Source organism: Centruroides vittatus, unplaced genomic scaffold, assembly GCF_030686945.1.
Source record: "Centruroides vittatus isolate TY-2023 unplaced genomic scaffold, ASM3068694v2 scaffold_861, whole genome shotgun sequence".
NCBI lineage: Eukaryota > Metazoa > Arthropoda > Arachnida > Scorpiones > Buthidae > Centruroides > Centruroides vittatus.
The window spans coordinates 2,002,523-2,024,854 of NW_027122718.1; the positions used below are offsets into that span (position 1 = coordinate 2,002,523).

Sequence of the window (22,332 nt, forward strand, 5' to 3'; positions counted from 1 at the left end):
CCTTTGCGATATAAAACGAGTTTCTTTTTAGAAAAAATTATATAATATTTGACTTAGATTTCAAAATATTTAAATTGCTTATTAATATTCAAAATCGAAGGAAAAAAACTAGGGGATAACGTGGAGTTTAAACAAGCATTAAGTTACGTAACGCAGATGATCGAGTAAAACATGACCAGTAATCTTTATGGAAGACGAATTTTTATGTTTAACAAATTCACTTCTTTGCTCCTCGTGTTCATTAATGCACCACGAGTAAATAAATTCTTACGTGGTATCAGTTCGGTCCACGTGAACACCCGATGTGTGTCACGTGGATACGCTCTTTCTCAACGGGTACAGTAACACCTTACGTCATAATTACTACAAAGACCGATCGTTAATCTAATTTTATGTAATGAAATAATCAGTTTTTTTTATACAGATAAAGATCGAGAATTTTCTTCCATTAATTTTATAATTCCTCCCTTTTAATGTCGCTGAATTTGATTAACCCAGATAACAGAAAACGTAAATAAATAAATAAATAAAAAATGTTTATAAAAACGCACGCATAGGTAAAATCGATGTGTAAATGCATTGTTGCTGGGGCTAAAAGTGATATTAATCAATATAAACAAGTTGGCATGTACGAATTGTATTAACAACCAAGGACGGGAAGCCGCAATCCAGGTTTAGACAAGGATTGTTTCAGCTCGTCACTCCATTGGAGAAAGTATTATAGTGTAATACATGGATATAGTAGAGATTTGAGTCGCTTTTCTTAGAGTATCGTCTTCAAAAATGAAAAAATGAAAGTAATAAATACAGAAAAAGAGTGTAGGGAATATAAAAGTTGTCTCTTAGACGTCCTTGATTTAAAAACACGTCGACAATGATGTGGCCAGTGAAAGTGGATGTCCCTGAGAACCTCAAACAAGCGACACTTCTAAAAACACTCGACTGATGCTTATCCATAAAGAATTTTCTCTTAGAAAAAGGTAAAGAAACCAAAAATGCCGAGTTCCTTTGTGTCTCAGATGAGGTTAAGTCATCCTTTGTCCGTAGAAACAATAAGTTTTTATTAATAGAAAATTTATTAAATTTCCTCGTGGAAGGAAACTGTTGAATGACTCTATTGACACGGGTTCTCATTCGAGAAAGATGAATATTGAATAGGATATAAAGGATAATAAAATTCAAAATATTAATCGAAAGAGGAAGAAGAATTTACGGAATTTTCACCTAAAGCTTTGTTTCTTATAATGAAAAAAAAAAATATACGTTTATATAAAACTGTCGATAGTTTATTGTGTAATTCTTCGCGAAAGGGCGATAATCTTTTTAATTTTAAAACATTTGATCCTGTTTTAATAACAGATAATAAAAATAAAACCACGCAAACAAAGCTATAAAATTGTATATCAAAAAAAAAAATAAATATGGTATTAAATTATATTTACAGTGTACCTTTACACGAAAAACAGTCATTGAATTACTCTGTATCCACCCTGTTAGGTTTTTTTTTTTTTTTAATTCGCTTTCAAGGGTACATTCGTCCGGTTAAAGAACGACGATATTCAAAATTACAGCAGTTTCGTCTTCGTTAGGATAGTAGCATGCAGTCACTAGCCGTGCACGTGAACAGACACACAGAGGCCGCGTGCTCAGAGGCGGGATTCGTCGACGTCACTTCCTTCATCGTAACTCCGTTCGTTTTAGCCAGCTAAACCACCTGTTGCACGCGTGAACTTGTAACTTTGCGTAGTTGTAAGCCAGAGTGTATCGTCGTCAATCGGGTAGCTGATAAAAGTCGGTTTATTAGACGAGTGTGACGTCGGACGGGAGAATACTCGACGACGAACACGTGCACCATATTGTGATAAACAGGATTTCACGTGTCCACCTCGTGATTGGTTCAAAGTTTGCAGATCGGCCTCGCTTTATCAGCGCGCAGCTGTGCGATTGAACGCATAATAAAGCGAGTTGTCAGTGTATCCGTCTCTATCCTGTCGGCCAAGATGAGAGATTGTGTAGTGTTTCCGAATACCAACGAGAGATGGTGTCAAGCTAAGGCCAGCGACAAGATCATCCCTCAATGGAGTCTCCGCCAGTCCTGTTTAGTGGTGGTAAAAGATTGTCTTTTGAGTTGGAGTCGAGAAAGAGGAAGTCCACCCGTCAAACCGGAAAACGCATACGATAATCCCTTCTTGGACTATCCTATACATTTAAGGCAGGATCTTTTAGACTCTTTATTACGCCTGAAGCCAGATAGCAGAGAATTACTTAAAGCAGCCGAACTGTTGGTGACTTCGGGAATTCAAGATTTCAACATGATGTGTCTGAATGATTGTAAGTTTACCGACGTTGCTCAAGTTGTACGTAAGCTCACCGCTCACGGTAAGTCTCTCAGAGATCTGACTTTAGCGGGACAATGGCTGTATTGGGAATTAAGTAAACATTTAGTTCATAATCTTCTGGAATCTGTTTCTAATCTTCATCGCCTATGGATACAACATACCACTAAAGAAGGAAAAGAACTGGAAATAATTGCTCGTTGCTGCCCTAAATTGAAAAGTTTGCGAATTTTGCATCCCTCCACTGACGATGATGATCTTGATGACCTGGTGAAATTAATCACTAGTGATCCGTGCACTCAACGCATGCGTTACAATCTGAAAGAATTTTGGCTTCCGTCATCAGTCAATGCAGGCGGAGTGATGTCCATATTGCGTGCCTTCCCCAACGTGGACAGCTTATCGTGTACGTTCTTGGAAGACCTTCTAGACATTATAGAAGAGAACGAGGATCAAAAATTTTGGTGGAAGAATCGAATGGAAGGTCTAAAACAACTGCGTGTCGTACACCCCATGGGATACGACGGAGTTAGTAGACTAGTTAAGTGGTGCCCCAACTTAGAAGCAGTGTCAATTGAAGTACAGGAGGATATGGATTTGAAACCGTTATGCAATTTAACTCATCTACGCAGTTTAGAACTATGTAATAGCCCTAATCTATCAGCGTCATATCCGGATGATATACAACCCATCATTTCTACTTGTGGACCTCGTCTCTTAGATCTCAGCCTCAGTCGATTCGACGTGTTGGACTTAGGCAAAATTGCTTTTCACTGCCCAAATTTAGAAAGTTTAAGTGTGCAATGGTTTACGCTATTAGGATGCAAATTACCAAAAAAATGCAACAAGCCATTCTCCCAACTTCAGTTTCTACGTTTGAGACCACGTGTTAGCAGGAAGGTTGCACCGGAAGCCTGCGAACTGTTATTAACTCATTCACTAAAGCTCCATCACCTAGAAATCTATTGTTGTTACGGTCTCAACGATGTCCTGGCGTCAAAAATAACCAAAAATAACCCATTATCTGAATTGGAGATATTGTTATTACGCCACGGACACGGTCTAACATCGGCAGGAATACGCCAATTGTCGTTAGCTTCGCACAAATTGAGGGTATGGGATGTTGGAAACGTTCCTATACGACCCAATGAAGCAGAATGAACATTTCCGTCTAGTCCGTTATACATAAAGAAAATTGCTCTAGTGGTTATCCTCGGTACATTATTACCCAAAAGTGTTCACATGGAATCAATTGTCAACTGATTCTTCCCAAATATGCCATCGAGGAACGTATAAACCTGGGCATTCCGATTATCCGGCAGTTCTAATATTGAAGAATAAATATAGAAAGCGAAAATACAGAAGTAACTATGCAAAGTCATTCCTGTGATATAGATCTGTACATAAGTAGTGCCTTGAGTGTGTAAATACGTTAACAAGCAGGATATTTCTGCTTCGTTGTCATTCCTGTCTTAAATGTTAAGAAAAAAACAATAATAATAACAGATGACAGGCCTATTTTAAATAGCAAATTTGCTATCTAGTAATAAAACAATAATTTTATTACAAATTGCATTTTTTGTTTTTGTTTTTTTAAATAACAATTTTTACATGACCTATTTTAAATTAGTTTGATTAAAAATCTAAAATCGTGTAGGTTTTCAAACTGATACTTGTCATTGTTTAGCTTCATTATTCGTTCAACAATTTCCTAAGAATAGTCGTAGTCACCTTTTAAAATAGATTCCGGGAGAGATTTCCCACGGATGCGTCACCATGGCAACCGTCAGACGACAACGGTGATTTTGTTAAGAGAAACTCCGGATGCAGCTCCACCAGGTAAGAGTTGTCATGGAAACGGTCCCGGTGTCTTTTCTTTCCCTAGTCGTATTTTAAACACTCAATGATATCCTTTTTCTTTTGTTTGTGTCTTCTCCTCCCGATACAAGAAATTCTTTTAAAATTTAAAATTAAAAAAAAAAAAAAATAAAGAAAGAAAGAAAAGAAAGGGGGAACAAATCTCATTTTGGTTGTATATAAACTGAAGCTTTCTGACATTTTATACCAATTTTAATTAACTGAATTTAGGAATTTATTTATAAAACCCATAATTACTTTATCGCTAATTCAATAATATCTTCTAAATGTTTTAAACACAAGAACAGTTCATACATGACATTTTAATTGTATATTTTTTAAATCAATTACTTTATTATGATTAAAACAATATAAATTATAATTAGAATAATTACGAGATATTATAGAATTTTTAATATTTCACAATAGAATTTTTATATAAGTTTATACACGAATCTTATCTAATCAAACAGAAGCAAAGATGTTAAAAGTCAAAGTCTGCAAATTTTCAACTTAAAATGTATTATTAAAAGCGTTTATAATTATTACAAAATAAATACTCGATTTAACGAATAAAAAGTTTGACCTTTTTTTATTGGCCATACTTAAAGGGTGAATCAACGAGTACAAAAGTACTCGATTTATTTTATATTAACATTTTAAGCGGGTTTTTAATATATGTTTTTAATACACACTCGATTTAACGTACTCTCGGCAAAGCGGACATCCCTTTTCTCGCAATTAGTCCGTTAAATCGAAGGTTCACTTTATGTATTGATTAGACAAACTGTGTTTAGAAAGAGAAGAAAAAAAAATTAACTGTTCAGGAAATTTGTAAAAGGGGTAATAAATAACCGATTGAAGTTGCATAAGCCACTTGTAGAACTTCACCTTCCTATCAAGTAAATGGGCGTCACAAATCCTTTACTTTCATCTTTTATGGGAGGGAATGTGTTTGATCAGGCAACGATCCAGTTCTGAGACAGCAGAATATTTGCCAGCGGGAGCACCTCTGAGCAAATATTGGTTCTCTTCATCAAACTGCTTTGTACACTTCTTACGTAGTTCTTCGTAAGATATTTTGTCACCAATTGAACCATTTGAAGAGTCAACTGGACCTCTTGTTACCTTATTATCTACAATTGCCTGAACTCCTTCAACGAGCACTCACAGACCATAGTTACTTTCAATTTATTTAAGCAAAGAAATTTTCACAAAATAACTTAAACCAAAAACTTGCTTATCTCGTGAAAGAAGGAGAAAGAGGAAAAAAAGAGAAAGAAAAAAAATATTCGAAAGTATTTTCTTGTATAATTTGAATAACTTGAAGCATATTGAGTAAGCGAAGACAATGAAAATCTCGAATAATGACAACGTGGAAAGAATAAAGACAATTTGCTTTAATGTTGGTGGTATATCATTAGCATTGCACGATAGCTTCTTCTTTTACTCGCAGTAATGAGAGAGAACAAAGACGATAACAATGCAATTAGCAAAGCAGAAATTTTTCACGGATTTTATTCTCCTGGTATATGAGGCATTCTCGGTTACGTGAGCGGTTACAAAAATTAATTCCTATTTTTTTATTTTTCGTTTGCGACTTTATTTAACGCTCTGGCATGCTCCCTAAGCCGAGAAAAACCAATTATTTCAAAATTTTCTATCGATTTTAAACGATTTACGATTTTACTTTAATACTGTACTTGAAAAAATTCAAGTAGATCAGCGCCATCTATCGCTATTATTCAATATTACGTGTTTATTTTTTCTATATAAATATATATATTTCGCTCTCGTTTAACCGTACACTAGAGTAAAACATTTATTAATTAATTATAATTAAAAAAGTGGTTTGGAAGTAATTGTATATGGCCTATAATAAGAGGACAACAGGATAACAAACACGCATATTTTGCGTAAAGCATACATATGAATGAAGATAAATCGATAATTTTTAGTATTGATATCACGAATAGTGCTAATACCCTGATCAATATTTAAAGAGAATTCTTTATGAATAATAATACATGTATGGAAGTTATTTTATGTTAAAAACAAATACCGGCTATTTAAATGTCAAATATTAAACTCCCTATAATCAATAAGAGAAATGGGCGTTACTCATTGAACAAGAGACGACCTCATTCTCTCTATTTTTTTATTTTTTCCAGGTAATAATGCAACTATTAGAGAGGGAGTCCCATTCTACAGAACTACTTTAATATTTCTGCTTGACGGGAGCATGCAGAGTTTCGTTATTCGCTTTGGTACGGTTTGATTATTGAAGAGTGAATAGAATGGATATTTTTGAATAATGTAGGGATGATCTTTATTATTATTGCATAAGTGGAGGAGAAACTGAATTCGTCATCAACTCGAAGGCTGAAGTATGACGAAGACGGTGTCTTAGTACGACATCTGCTGTGCGGAGTTTATTGCACCCCAGTGGACAACTCAGTCACGGCTGCGCAGGCGTTAGTGCACAGTCTGAGTGATTTCTCCCTCTCCGGTCAGTGTATATGCGTGGGGTGCAGTAATAAAGCTGTTTTGGAGTGTGTCTGGTCAATAATACAACGAAATGGCCCGATTTGGTGTGAGAAAAAGTCACGTGTGGTCAACTTGTGCAGCTTCTGAGTATGACAGGAATGGAAAGCATCGATGGTTACTCCCATGACAATGAGCACGTTGAATTTCCCGTACTGCCATAAAAGATACCAGGGCTAGTCGATTATTGCATTCTTCATGCCCATACGAGTCATTATGTGTTGCAAACAACTTTTGTTTTAAATCTCTTAATTGCACCTTTTGGAATAGTCCTTTACAATTATAAATATTTTATCCGTTTCGTGAATATCTTTAATAATTTCAAATATTATTTTTCGGTACATCACAATTGTTCTTGTATTTATTTATTTATTTTTATTATATGGCAAATTTCGTCAGAAAACGACCGTTGACGTGGAGCGATGGGAACCATTCACACTAGAGGCTAACACGGCAATTTTTCGGGTGAAACGGCGTTTTAATCTGAATGGAAACCGCATAAAAAAATTCATTCTTCCCACTCATGCACAGTAATTACCAAATTTAATAAATACCGTTGCCACAGCGGATGATATATTGCTGGTGACGTATATCTTCATAGGATAACTGACTCACGCAAGTATAACTCCCGTTCCTAGTTGTCGTCGAGTGGTTTCGAGTGGACCATTGGACCTTTTCATTCGTCTACTTTCCATCCAGGACTGGCTCACAGAGTCGCGTGGATGGCATCATTGGCCATTGTGCACTCCTCCTCCAGCTGCTTGTCTTGACACCCAGTGGGAATCCTCTCTGTGACTAAGAACTTTTTTACAAACTAGCAATAATAATAATTCCAGTTTTTGCGAAATAAAAAAATCAAATCTCATTTCTTTGCAATATTAATGGATATCGTCCACGTGGCTCGTACATCGGTACATTAATTACCACGAATTTGTAATTCACAAAGAGCATATAATTTAATTAAACATAATTTTAAATGCCACTCTATTTAAAAAATATTTGAATTGTTTGTCGTCATTAGGCGACGATTTTAGACTAGAAAATTTGGCAAATAACACTAAAAAAAATATGGAAAATTATAATTAATTACGAGTCAGCACGCGCATCGATACATTAGATAATTTAAATATAAATTATTGACTAATAACAAAATGGCGCCATCTGTTAACAAATTACGATAAAACATAAAAGTATAAAGAAGAATTCTGCAATGTTCCACATAAATTATGCATTTTACAAAAGTAAGACGAAGATTTTAAGATTAGGAATTAAGAAAAGAAGAGGAAGATGGAAACAGGTGCAAATCGAAACCATAGTACAATGGAGGTACATTTTGTCAGCATACAAAGAACCAATTTTCTCTCTCTGTATTCTATTATATCGTTGTTGTTGATGAGCCGCCTCCTAACTAAACACTAGGTGGTGGTGTAATAATGGAATGAACACGACAGGAACACCAGTCGTTTGGAGAGAGATCGCCCATGTTAGTTTTTTTTTTCAAAAAGGGAAGAAAGAACTCGTTACAAAGATGCACACACTTCATTTATTTTAAATAATTAATTAATTCACTATTCGCAACCTATCAGCAACCTTTACAAAAAGAAATAAATTGTTTTTAAAGAAATAAAAAATTTACTTCTAATGAAACTGTAAATATGCAAATGATTCGTCTTATATAAATATTCAATTTTTCTCGAATTGTTCCTGCAAAACTGTCACAATACTTACTAAATTCGAGAAATTATTTGTCAAATTTTGATACAATAATTACTTTCTCTCTTCCCCTGTCTCTATAGAGATCTATAGAGAGAGAGAATATAGGAAATAAATCATTCTTTTTAATCTTAAAAATCTACATTTTTTCAATAAAAAATAAAGAAATTTGTGTGTTATAAATGATAAAAATGTAATCATTGTTAGGAAATAAATACAAATTTCAAAATTATGTTTTTAAAAGTAGATACGAGCTGAATGATTTATCTGATCGAAAGAAGAAAAGGGAAGAAGAACGTGCATTTTCTTTATCTGTTCCTTCGCTTCGTGAATAATAATATTGATATTATCAGGAATTGTTTCGCAAGAAAGAAAACAGAAAAATAAAATATTCAAGTAGAATTTTTAAAAATTTATTTCCTTATTTTTACTTTTTTATATGAATTTTTGGAAAGATGAGAATGGTATTTGAATGATGAGGAATATCTTCAAAATAACACATGTTAATGTTTGGTATGGTAAAATAGAATTCCGACAGATGCTAAGTCGAAAATGATTAGAACGTCATTGCTCATATATTTTAATAACTCAAACGGATGTAGTAAATGGGAGTTGGCGTGTAATTTTGGAGCAGGGTGCGAGAACTCAACATTTAGGATATTAGGGATTAGTCGGGACCGCCTGGCAGATGATGGGGTGTTATATTTTCGTACGTAGAGCGGAGGGGGGAGAAAAACAGAATGCAATAGATCACGTGACATCTCCTAGCGACAGATGGCGAGCAACACGCGATTCATGCTTAACAGGTTTTGGGTCGGGGGGTTGAGGTAAAAGAGCCGTTATGCTTTCTATCGTTCGGCACAGTCCATTGATGTATAGAGAATAATCTCATTTGTTTAACGGGGCAAACCAAAATAAAAAGACAGCACCTTACCATATTAATTATTCTGCTGACGAATGCTGTTGGATATCCGACTCCGCCGACGTGCAACAGTTTACTAATATTGTTTTCACACCAGGAATATTTTCAAATTTATAACAAATGCATTTTTTTCCACTCGTGTTTTTCTAAACGGATAAATTGTTGTGGGTTTTAGAGAACATTTAAAATAATTTCGGTGACGACCATCAGTGCTAGCGACCGCAGCTGTCGTTTGAAACGAAACTGGATTTTCTGAAGCCAACCCTGGAGGCGTTCAAAAAGAGAAGAAATCTGTCACGCCTCTCTGATCCCCACCCCCTGGGGTAGACCCCTCGGGGAGATTGTTACAGAATTTTATGTACAATATATTGTCGGCATATTGCATGTCGTAAAACTGTAGCAACATCATTGTCAAAAGGGCGTAACAAGTATTGACAATGAAACAACACGTCACGGCTGTCCATGTGAAGTGTTATTCACTCAACTTGACCAGATAATGACCATTCTTATTATTACTTCCTCGTTTTTTTAATACTGTCTGCAAATTTATTCCGAATTTTATTTTATCGAGCAAAGATAATAAAATTAAGGGGTGCAGACGAACATTTCCTCTCAAAAAAAAGAGTTCGTATGGAAAAATATCGATCGAAATCAGAAAAAGATGCGTGGCTCTTCTTATATCAATCGATATTTTTGTATTTATATTTCAGCAATTCCATAAATAATATAAAAAATAAATAAACGACGTCCTTAGATTCCTCGTATTAAGTTAAAAAATGATTACTTAATTTTTAATAATGCTAAAATATCTTTACGGCTCTAAACAATAGATTAGATTTCGCAGACCAAATAGGGCTGCGTCTATAGTGATTAATACACAAAGTATTTCCCAATGCTCGGTGCTCACGGTCCACCTGCCATGAGAGGGAAGCTATAATCTGGACAAAATTGCAGCTTCACTGAATCCTTTGTCCAACACGTGGCCCCCGTCTGTGGGTCCCCGGTCCACCCCGAGGGTGCACGGAGTGTCAACACCAACCTTGACATCCCGGCTGAAGCAACAGTTGCCTCATTATTGAATAGCTGTCTGAACATATTGTCATGTTAACGGCTGGCCACAACACAACCTTTCTTTCTGTCGAACTAGGAAAGGGTTGGTCAAACACTCTATCGCACTTTACAATTATTCATTGACTCACTACAATTGTGCTCGAAGCTCTTCGACGAATCCACTGTGCAAATATAATTTCACATTTAATTATTTAATAAATTTCCAGTTTTAACTTTCGGCAAACGAATTTATTAAATGAAAAGCTCTTTTTATTTTTCTTCTTTCTTCTTCTTCTTCTAAGTGAATATTATTATCTCGACTATTATTTCTTCAAAGAAACTAGACAGTGGCTAAAAACATAATAGAAGCAATCTAGTAGAAGACGGGCGTTGCTTCTTTTTCTTTCTTTTTTTTTGGAAGTGGAGAAAGCATCACTTTATAATTAACTGTGACGTGGTATTGTAAAAATCAAAACTTCCGCTTGGCTTGACATCTTCCCCCTTTTTTTTATCGTCATGGTTCCGTTTTACACGCGACTAAATCGGGAAATTAAACTGGTAATCTTGAGAAACTATCCTAGTCTTTTCATCAAATTCGAAACTGTTATCTGAATCTTTAGTTTATGCCATCTGTTACTTCAAACCAAATTCTCTTTTAATTATTTACCTTCCGATAAAATGAATCAAATTAAAACTATTGTTCTACGGTTTCTGAGAATCTTTGACAATGGACACACTCAATCGAACTGTGAAATGTTCCAAAGAAGTTTTATCTACACATTGGACTCGTTAATGCCTAAACAAAGGGACTTGTATTGTGTATGTGTATTTGTGTATCCTCTGGCCGCGTGTAGGAAACACCAGAAAAAGTTTCTATCTAATTTATGTATGCATGAATTTGTACGGGAAGCGTGAATTCGTCCGTATAATGATACAAACCCGTCTTTGCATGAAAAAAACATATTTATACTTGTATTCAAAGAGTGTAAAGATAGCTCATCGAATTGATATTACTGTAGAGTGGTAAAAATCGATGTTTGGTATTTGTGAGATTTGCCAACCGAAATGCAAAGCTATGTAAATGGGCGATCGATGTCGTAGAGATTACTGTTAGACCATAGCTAGGCCATCGAATCAATCATGTTCAAAATAAGCTAGCGATCAGTAAGTTGTAACACGAAGCAAAGCCACATTACCAGATATCACAAGCCAGATAGTCTGCTCAATGAGCTACAGGCACATTACGTCAGTCTAGGCTGTTTCCTTGATGAATTTTTGCCAAGCACGATTGCATTCTATAGTCTGTTTATTTCCACGACTTAAGTGCATTGCATTAATGATTTTTTTCTTCTGCCATCTGCTCTCCATTGACAACTAGTTTCAAATATTCATCTCTTAATCGATTTAGGCTTGGAAGTGATGTCGCAGGACCCCAGGATCACCGCAGGATCTATGCGATCATAAAACTATCAAGATTGATCTTGCAAAGGGAAATAATCAAATTTTCTTTTAAATGTGCCATTTATTTTATTATAAATTGATTTAAACGAATTACGGGATCTGGTACGAATTTAATCGAATTCGGATGTATATTATAGACGAAATCTAATTAAGGCCGAGATTTAAGTCCATTCATATTTACTAATTTAATGAATGCGATTCGGGAAGCTGGCGAGAGTAATACGTTTTAATTGATTTCTTTTCTAGTAATTTCCTATAGTAATTACATATTTATAAAACAAGTGCTCAATATCTTCTCCAATAAACCCGAGGAGGAGGAGGAGGAGGAGGAGGACAGAAAAGAAATCGAAATTACAAAAATGGCCGAGCATTCCTCATTGTTTTCCTTGCTCTTTTCACGTAATCTCTCTTCCGTCCCTTCTAAAGTACAGTTAAGAATTTAAAGAATGTATTTTCGGCCAAGAAAAAGCAATTTTATTTGATAACGTTGCAAGAGCAAACGACACCGGCTCCGTTTGAACTGAAAACTTCATTTGGTTCCAATTTCTTCGGACGTTTCTTTCTCTTAATTAACATTGTAAAATATTTACAAATACGAATTGCGTTAAATATTTTTACACAATTTGTCGGAAAACGGGGTGAATGGGCGGGAAAGAGACGAAACTTTGTTCTGGCTCGAGTTGACACACCGGCCACAATCTCGAGTGCAAACATTATATAGGCTGCAACTGGCAACGAACGAAGTGTCAGTGCTGTGATGTATAGTCTTGGTTCGCCTTTTATCTGCGTCCAGGCAGGCGCAGCACCCAGCAAAGGGACAACGAGACAAAACAACAACAACCTACACAATGCTAATCAACTCTGCTCTCTCCCTAATGCATTGGTCGTTAATACAATTTCGCTAATCTCCCCAACATGCAATCAGACCACTACAACCTCTTCCCCAAATGAAGCACTTGTTTTCACTCATTTTCTGACATAAAAGGCCATAGTTTGGTCCTTCGTTAAGGTAGTTTAACACTATTGTAAAGCGCTGCCAATGTTTTTTAAAAATTCCACCTTAAACAGAAAATTCTTCGTCATTAAATTTGATGGAATTGATAGATCAAAAATTATTTTAACCCATAAAAAAGCCAGTATTTCTGAATTACACCAATCGATTTTTTTATTGAAAGATATAGAATTTCTGTGGCCGTGAGTATCAGACGAATTTGAAAATATCAATCACCATTTTCGATATTATTTTGACATTTCTTTACACATATCGATCTCACCTGAGTTATAGTTTGCTCAGGTACTACACATCATGTGTGTTGTGAGTCATAGCGTTGGGGAACCGTGTCCATATACAGAAGCTGTCTAAGCTGATTGGACATCTGATAGACAGATGGACGGGTGGCTTGATACTCCTGCTTCTGCCATTAACAACCAAGGTTTTACAAAGCCGCCGAGGGAATAGGTACAGTGCACAAAATTGTCGAATTTATATCCTCACGTTGCTACCAATATTCCTTCATTAAATATTTGTATTCTGCTCCGGTGATACGATTTTTGAGCGCGTGTGGAAGAAACTAATAAAATATCCAAACCTGTACAATCTCCCGAGAATCTCGGCAAACATGCATTAATATTGGACAACAAACTAATTTTTAAAAATTTACAATCCTGCTCCTTCCATTCCTTTAGTTTTTCTTCCAGAATTAAACATTATTTCCAACGTTAATCGCAAATGTATCTCAAAATTCACATGTGTATATATATATATATATTTTTTTATCCTATAGAAAATGTTCTTTTTCGGTTCTTTTGATGTCATAGTTGACGTCTTTCTCGACGTCACCGGTAAATGTTGGAGTAAATTTAATGGTGCCGAGATGGAGGGATTAGAAGAACGGTAAAGACCGAGCAGTTAAGCTTAGAGCTAGATGGGGTAACAACAGAGTGATGGCTGCTTTAACAATAAGTTTAGCTTACTTTTAAAGCTACATTATATGATAAAGATAGCATCTAATCTCATTTTAATCACATGGCTGCATTTCTATCATCAACACCTCGCTTCAATTAAAACATGGCGTGGAAGAACTCGAGATCCAAAATGAGCCATCACCTTTATCTCTTCACGTCTGTATAAATGATAGTCAGAAGTTTCGGCCTTCGATAGGCCTTTTGTATCAGAGTCGGTTCGATTCTCTTTGGTTACTCGTCCCAAGATTGTCGTTGAGAAGAGGACGACTTCTGATCACCGGAAATATATTCTGATCAACATTTAGACGTTTCTCTCGCACACTTATAGCTGTTGTGGGGAAACAAGAAGTTAAGAGAGTGGAAATTTCCATTTACGGAGCTGTCATCGACCACGTGATTATTGATGACCGTCGTTCGGTCGTGATGTCATCCTATTTATCAAACGAGTAAACCTTCCTATCAACACCTCTACTGTATACGTCAGTTCCGGATAGATTCCCCTGCACCGTTGAGACAAACAGTTGCTCTAGTAGATTGCACAGTCCCAACCAATCTTTTTTTGTCTAGGAGAAGAAAGATGAATTCTAAACTGTAAAAAGGAAATTGCTGTTATGTTCCATGATAAATATTGCTTTTTCCTCCGCCATATTCCTCTCTCTATATATATATACGTGCTACTCTTACAAACTTCTAAACTATTTAACATGAAACAAAACTTTTGTTTTCTAATTTGTTACAAATTAATTTCAATGTGTTCTCGTCGATGAAGTTTCATTAAATTCGACTATCATCATCATTTAGTGACCTTTTCGGTAACAACTTTGCTATAATGTCACCACGGGGAGAAATCTGATAAATGCCTTGGGATATGTGCCGGAAATTGTAAGGATATGTGAATTTGACACGTAAATTTTAAACTAAGTACTGCCAGAAGGGTTGAAATCTTACATTACTGATGTATAGCCTCTGAGTGGATTTACACAATGCATTTCCTCCTTCAGGAAGAGCGATTTGTTCAACAGTTCTCTCTACAGGCAAATTTATGCAAGCTTTAAGTTTTCTACGTGGATTAACTATATTTTTAAACGCGTTAAATGTTTCAGAATTTCGGCAAAGTCTTCAAAATAAGGCGAAAAAAAAAGAATTTCCATTTTTTTATCTTTGAAATTTGCTGCACGCAACTAACTTTATTACAAGAAGTCGGATAATTTCTTTTTATACTTATAAAAGTTTCTCTCTCTAACTAAAAGCGGGAAAAATTTATAATAGGGAAGCAAATATTTTCCTAAGCTTTTAGAGGAGATAAAGAGTCGGAGGAGGAAAAAATAAGATTCATGGCTGCTTAAAATTTACTGCGAACGAAATTACCTAGAGGGATGGCGAAACCACTTGATTAAAACCAATCCGTTCTTGTTCATTTAGATCTCTACCAATCGTCTCTGTTCTAAAAAGATTACAGAATTCCTAGTTTTTTTCCTTTTTCCTAAAAGGCGAAATTCCAGCAGTCGCAGTTATTCATCAATGTTTAATGTCAACAATGACAATGTGCTTTAATCTCCTGTGACGGAAAAGAAATGAAAACAATTACAACTTCCCAATGCAACACTCGTCAATTGTACTTCGGCATGCGGGGATTCTAATCTAATCTATCCAACTTTCTCTCTTTTAATGGCTGTTTAAAACATCTTGTTCTACTGTGAAACATTACCATCACTACTTAGCAATTACGAACTGCAGGTAATATGACTCACAGCCAAATGTTGGACTCTAATAGCTATGGACAGCGTGACTCACGGCCATGGAACTCCATAACAATGTCTTTCATGTGTCAGTTGGAATTTTAAAAAAATCGTCCCCCTTTTTTTAATTCGAAAGAAGTGTCATCTCTACCCTGCAGTTATCGGTTTCTTTTGCTGCTTGGGAGGGTATACGCGTGCGCAATTTTTTCAGTTAAAAAAACAAAGGTTACTTTGAGAAAAATACTTCATCCCTATAATGGATTGGAAGAGTTGGAGTGAGCGAAGTAATCCTTTTTCTTACCTAGCCAAGCGAATTTAAAATTTCCTGCAGTACGGTTGAACGGTGCAACAGTTTCCAATTCCGAATTTTCGTCTTCATTTTTTCTTTTTAACCATTAACTGAAGTTTAAAATAAAAAAACTGGAAATTAAGTTATGTCGTTTGTAATCTTAAAACGTGTCGAGTTAACCTTAGTTTCCGGTGATTTAACTTTGGATAGGGAGAATTAAAAGGTTATAAAACACGCAGTATAAAATAAATGGAGAATAAATACAAGTGTCGCCATTTTGAATGTATATAGATAGAGTAGAGGATGGAAAATTTCGTATTTGAAGAGGAACGGTGAAGCGCTAGCGGCGTTAAGATCAAATATTTAATAAGTGCCTTGTTGTTTCTATAGGTCGTCACTGCATTAAAATCAAATATTTAATAACTGGCTTCATCGATCGATTCTTGCAAACTGCTTCTCTAATTGCTGGATGCACCAATTATTTAGTTTTATTTCCCAACGTAGCAAAAGGTTTGGAAGAAGAGCGAGAGTTAAAAAGAGAAGTAAACCCATTTTAAAAAGCGTTTATTTAATTAAATTGATTTACGAATTAATTTTTCCATCTAATGATCTTTAAATTGAATTAAAACAAAATATATCTTCTAAAGGAAACCGTCTGTTGATTGAATTTAACGACCTTTAATTGACTTTTACACAGATGGAAAGAAAACGAAAGTTAATTTTCCATGTTGAAGTGAAAGTGGTTAAAAGTTTCTTTCTTCCTCACTCGCAAGTGGGTAATTTTTAATATATTTTATTAAAGAGATGCTCTGCCCGTGGAAAATGCAGAGACGGAGAGCGAAAGAGGAGGTGGAGGATAAGTTTTTGTACAAAATTGAGTAAGAGGCCCGTTTTAGTGCCAGTTCCGTTAAGGTGGATGCGTTATAATATCCCGGTGCCCTGTCAAGGGCGTGTTATGCCTAAATGCATTTTTAATTGAATTTTCTTTCCGCCAAGTTGAATGATCGAATGACGTCCGAGGTATCACAGTCCTGACAAAATTGGAATAGAGGATATAAAGGAGAGGTGGAGGTTTTATCTAATGAATAGAAAATGAGCAATATATGGATAGGCAAAATCAATTATGCCCCGTATTCCTTAAATAATTACGGATTGCAGTTTTTACTCATACATGATTCAACGTCTTTGTTCTTTAACCATTTGGCAGAAAGTTAAAGCCAAAGTGCAGATTATGATACTTTTCATATCTATTCTAGTTAAATTGAACACGTGATCATCCCCCACGCATTTACCGTATTACAGAGGCCGTGGTTGTGGATACAGAACTATATAGAATCCCCGGAGTTCACTCATGTATTTTTCATACAGTCACGTCTGGGGTAGTCAGGTAGATATAATTGCCTCTACTGGAAAGCACGCCCTCTTGCAAGCGCTGATGCAAGTAGCGGGTCAAGAACTGTTTAGTTAGGAGCTGATGTTGGCTTCGAGCGACCTGCACATTGATAAATTCACTACTGAAATGTTAAGTTTGGCATTGATGAATTTGGAAATGTGCTAGATTTACGGCCGAAAGCAAATATATTTATGCTTAATTATTATTCAAAATATTATATTTTATTCTCCAACTTTAAAATTTAGCAGCTAGAAAAATTCTTATTCTTACTTCAGCGTTTTGAAAATCCTTATTCTGGTAAAGCGTCTTTCCTGCACAAGAAAGCAATGTGTGCCATGTGTTGCTGTACGATCACATTGTTTCTACTCTGTGTCACTACTAAGGTTGCCAAGCAACAGTTGGAATACGCAAGGTTATTGGAAACTGTGTGCGTGCCGAAAATAATGATAGAGAAATATAGGTACAGTACAGATCGAATAAAGATCCTTTCTGAAAGCTCCAGAAGAAACAAGCAAATTCAATTAGCTAGCTGGGTGTGAGAAAAAGCAGTGCTGTCAGGTTGCAACTCACCTGGCCAGTGAGCCATGCAGAGAGTAAAAATGGCCGCTTGGCAGTAATGGAGGGTGCGAAGTCAGACTGACACAAGCGAGACCTGCTAATGACCTTTGGAAGTGTCCGGCCGTCTGACCTGTCACGCTGACCACTCGACCATGTCACGATTAATGGGGAAAGATGGTGAAGGAAAAAGTGCTGGGCAGTTGTAATGACGTCTCCGTGACGATAGTTGAGGATGTGGAAGTGGTTTCATGTTCTTAAAGCTCTTTGGAGCGAAAGTGGTACAAGTGGACTGTTATTCTCTAGAATAAAGTTTTATTCTCCTCTTCTCACAAACTGTATTGTAATTTTGTCTATAAATTCGCCAGGATATATTACAAGATTCGTATAATTGAATTAAACATTGCTTTCGCCACACGTTTTCCTCTGAAAAATTCCACCCAAAATAGCAATAAAACAGGTTTGTATTAATAAATGAATCCGGATACAACTATCGTGACTGAAATAATCTTTTTATTCATCCACCCATTTTTTTAAATATAAAATAAATTATAATTTTCTTTACTTTGTTTCGTATGGTAGTAAATATTCTCTTGAATTTCATTTTTTAAATGTTTAGAGTCCAGTAAAAACATACAGGTGTGAAAAGGCAATTTTCTTTAAGCAATAACGTAAGAGGGCGAAAAGACCAATTTTCTAATTTTTTGCTTTATGGCCCAACCTCGCTTTCTGAATCTCAACTATGGGAGGGAACTATTTAATGATGAGTTATCGCCCAACTCACAAACACACCCACAAACCACATTACGAGTGTTTACTTTCGGCACCAACCACCTGCAAACATCACCCATCTCCCCTTAGTAAAGAGGGCGTGAGTAACAGATTCGCAACTCTGAAGATCCCCTCCCCTTCTCCGATACACCTTATCTTCTGCCTTCCTACACCTCGCTGCCAGTCTCCTATCTATTTTGATACCGACCGGACTGCTTGACATTCTACTTGGGACCAAACTGGAATAATTAGATATGATCCACATACCTTACTAAAAATGGTATGGGGCAGAATATCACTGGATAACAGTTCTAACTCCCTTCGATATCGGACATAATGGATGCACGGCTATGAAATTCGTGAAACGAAGCTGATCTAACGGCAAACTGGAAGCCGAGATGATAATTAATTCCGAGTTTTTGCCAATCGTCCATGCAGAAGATCCACCTCGAACGACATATCGACATATGTCCTTTGTAAAGAGACGGGTTAACCCCCAGGCATAAAATCGCCATGTTGATAAGAAAGGATGAGCAATAAAGATGGCGCAGGACCCCAACAAACAGGATTTGCAATAAGGACAAGAGAGTACGAAACCAACAATGAAGTAGTTTGAAGCAAAACAAGCAGGCTTCATCAATCCAGTAGAGGAAAGAGTAGACTGTATACTGAAATTTGACTTTCAAATATGCAACCACGCAACAAATAACATTGTTCGATCCCGGCTATTTGTCGTTGAAGAAATTGATCCAACCTGCGAGATTTCCATACAAGCAAAGCAAGCTGACGACCACTCCTGTCTAGAGCACACTTCATTTCTCCTCCAATACACCATAGACGTTTCCATTTCGGAAGCACCACATGCTACACGAACGGGGGGCTGACGTGAAAGCTGTAAAATGGTCGTTGACGAGGTATAGATGACGAAGTTAATATCTCTGTGGCGACTAGATCCTCTACCCATATAAGTATAGGCAGCGAAATGCCGAGAATTTACCTCACGTTTTCAATCTAAAAATGTAAAGTGTAGACCATTTCTGACTTGACATTGTGTCGTACGTGCTAAGAATTTTAGCAGTTTTCGTGTCATAGAGCCTACTTTTAGTCGTATGGTCTTTGTGTTTTCACTTCTATAACAATAAAAGCCGCAATACAAGGAATGAAATGTTTACTGAAGCGCAGACTATTATAGAGACTCCGATTGTGTCGTCTCTTGGTGTATACGTGGAAAAATAATTCCAGTATTATTCTTCCACCTCGAAAACTTTTGAATGTTTTCAATAACCTGGCATGAAATAGAAAGAGAATAAATATATAAGCTTTATAGGAAAAATGCATACTGTTCTCTCTTTATACGCGGCCAAACATACTTTAAATGGACCAACCCAACGTTCTTGGACAGGCATTTTAAGCGATTTTGGCCAAGCTTAATGCATAAAGCTATCGATAAAAGCGTGAGTGGGATATTGCCGAAGAAAATCCTATCGGTTAACAACACGCTAACACACAGAAGACTAAAAGGATTAAAGAAAAACCGATTAAACACGATAAGTAAAGGTTTCTTAAATGGAAGGGACCATGCATCATTGCCTACGTTTCCTTCCAAGCTATTAATGTTTGCTGGGCGCCTGCGCACAACTCGCAAATCTCGGTAAGTATTTATTGTTGCAGCCACAGGTCTGTTCCTAATTCAATCTTAGGATGTAGGCTGAAATGATGGAAGATCTTACAGACAATGGATGTCACGTTTTAGCTTCTCGGGATGTTTTGTATTGGTCAAACGAGAGCTCTTACCTAATGGATGGTTAGTGGGGCCCTCTACGTTTAATTCACTGTCATTCATGGTTATTCATACTTGATCGATGCACTTTTGTCTTCCTCCTTGACAAAACAGTTACTAAAATCATTTGCAACAGTCTACGGTACTCGTTCTTAACATTAATCAAGAGGAGAGTAAGCGATATTAAAAACAATTCGGGTCGACTGAATTTATGATGATTATTATTGTTGAGAGCAATGTAAGTATACGAAACCTTCTTTTAACTTAAAAGGAAAAGAAGAACGTAAAGTTTTAACTAAGAAATCGATTCGCTTTATAAAACTAATCACAAACTTAGAAGGCTTCTTTTAATTGCTTTTTGGAAAGATTGTTTTTTTAATAGTTAACTAAGGTAATCGTTAAACGGTGCGGTAGCGAAAAAAACATACTTCAATTAAGGAACTGCACTTTCCGATTAGGGGAGGGGAGGATGTGCTATTGTTGACAACGTAAGTCCCACAAAAGGCGTTTTACACCCAGGACCGCTGAGAGGACAGCTAGTCAGGGCGTGCAAATGTCGTTATATTTTTCTCTTGACATTTACAGGGTCTTCCTTCCCCCGACCAAGTCTTAAAGTCTGTCAGTCGTAAAATTTGTCGTTAAAAGTCAATTAGAGGAAGATTTATCTAAATTGCCATTCAGTCAGAGGAAGCAGAAGTTTGTGACGTCTCAGCAAGTAATTAGGTTGGTCCTATTTAAATATGCTCTTGTCATATCTCCTCCGATGATGGAACACGAAAGTATTGTTCTCTCTCCGTTTACTTTATAAATACCACACTTTTTTAATATACAAAACCATGTTTGATTTTTTTCCCTCTTTTTTTGAATTTCCGCGTTTTTCTCTGCCTGGATTTTTTTCTTGCTGTAAAGTAGCGACAAAAAAGAGAAAAAGTTTATAAATACATAACGCAGCTTCCCGCATTTGTAAATTCTTTCCCTTTTCCGCACATCTCCTATAATTACGAGTGAAGGAAAAGTTTCCCTGAGATGCACTCTTAACTGCAAGTTTAGATGCTATGAGGAGAAGCCAACCATTCTCCGCTTCTTTCGGGGGAAAAAAGTATAATTTTTAATTATATTTTAATTAAAACTATATGTTATAAATGTTAGTCTGGACATTGAGATTTTTTCTTTTTAAGCGCTAAAATATCGAAAAATATTTTTGAGATAAAGACTTCGTATTCTGACATTTTTGTATTATAAATTATTTTCTTAATTATCTCGCCAAGTAAATGAGAAACGTAAAGAGAATTTCATAAAGGCACATTCTTACATTTATGTTGGTTCCAAATATGGAACTTAATTACAAAAGCCAAATCTTTAAAGCTTTCTTTTCGTTCGTTCAAAATGATTTTATTTGCAACTCGAAAGCTCGACTCCATTCTTAGAAGGATTTTCAAAAATGAGACAAATATCTCAAACAGATAATAGAGGAGATAGAGAAAGAAAGAAAATGATATTTTTCAAGAACTTAATGAAGGAACCAACAATTAAGTTTGGGTTCTAATTAATAGATGTGTTGTGAATTAATTTATGTATGAATGTAATTAGAAGGGTGTAATTTCCTACTGAAGGTATGCACAATGGAATTTGCCTTGTGGAGAGCAATACAGCAGCTAATTGTGCGAAACTTGTATAATCTAACATCAGTCGCTCGGAAAGCACAAAGCGACTGATTATGCCATGTAAAGGAAGAGGTCTATTTGATAAACAATAGAATTGCCTTTTAGTTATTCATATGTTAAAATCTTATAACCGTAATAGGATTATTTATACTGTTAAATGTATGACGCTCCCCTAAATAATATACAAGTTACGTAGTGTATATACAAGTTAAATCGTGGTTAAAATCTGCCATTTTTTTAATATTATTTTGTATTTAATAAAATTTATAGATGGTAAATAGACATAGTCAAGA

At 35.9% G+C, this 22,332-nt stretch overlaps 2 protein-coding genes across 2 annotated transcripts in view; one reads left to right on the forward strand and one right to left on the reverse strand.

Moving 5' to 3' along the window:
• Window positions 1–22,332, reverse strand: part of LOC136990204 (discoidin domain-containing receptor 2-like) — a 126,238-nt gene that overhangs the window by 93,771 nt on the left and 10,135 nt on the right. The window lies entirely within an intron of this gene.
• LOC136990137 (uncharacterized) lies at window positions 1,709–3,909 on the forward strand. Its single transcript, XM_067288510.1, has one exon. The coding sequence runs from the start codon at window positions 2,001–2,003 to the stop codon at window positions 3,495–3,497; it is 1,497 nt and encodes a 498-aa protein (XP_067144611.1). The 5' UTR covers window positions 1,709–2,000; the 3' UTR covers window positions 3,498–3,909.

Coding starts and splice junctions, on each gene's coding strand:
- LOC136990137 (XM_067288510.1), top strand. CDS start 2,001: ATGAGAGATTGTGTAGTGTTTCCGAATACCAACGAGAGATGGTGTCAA.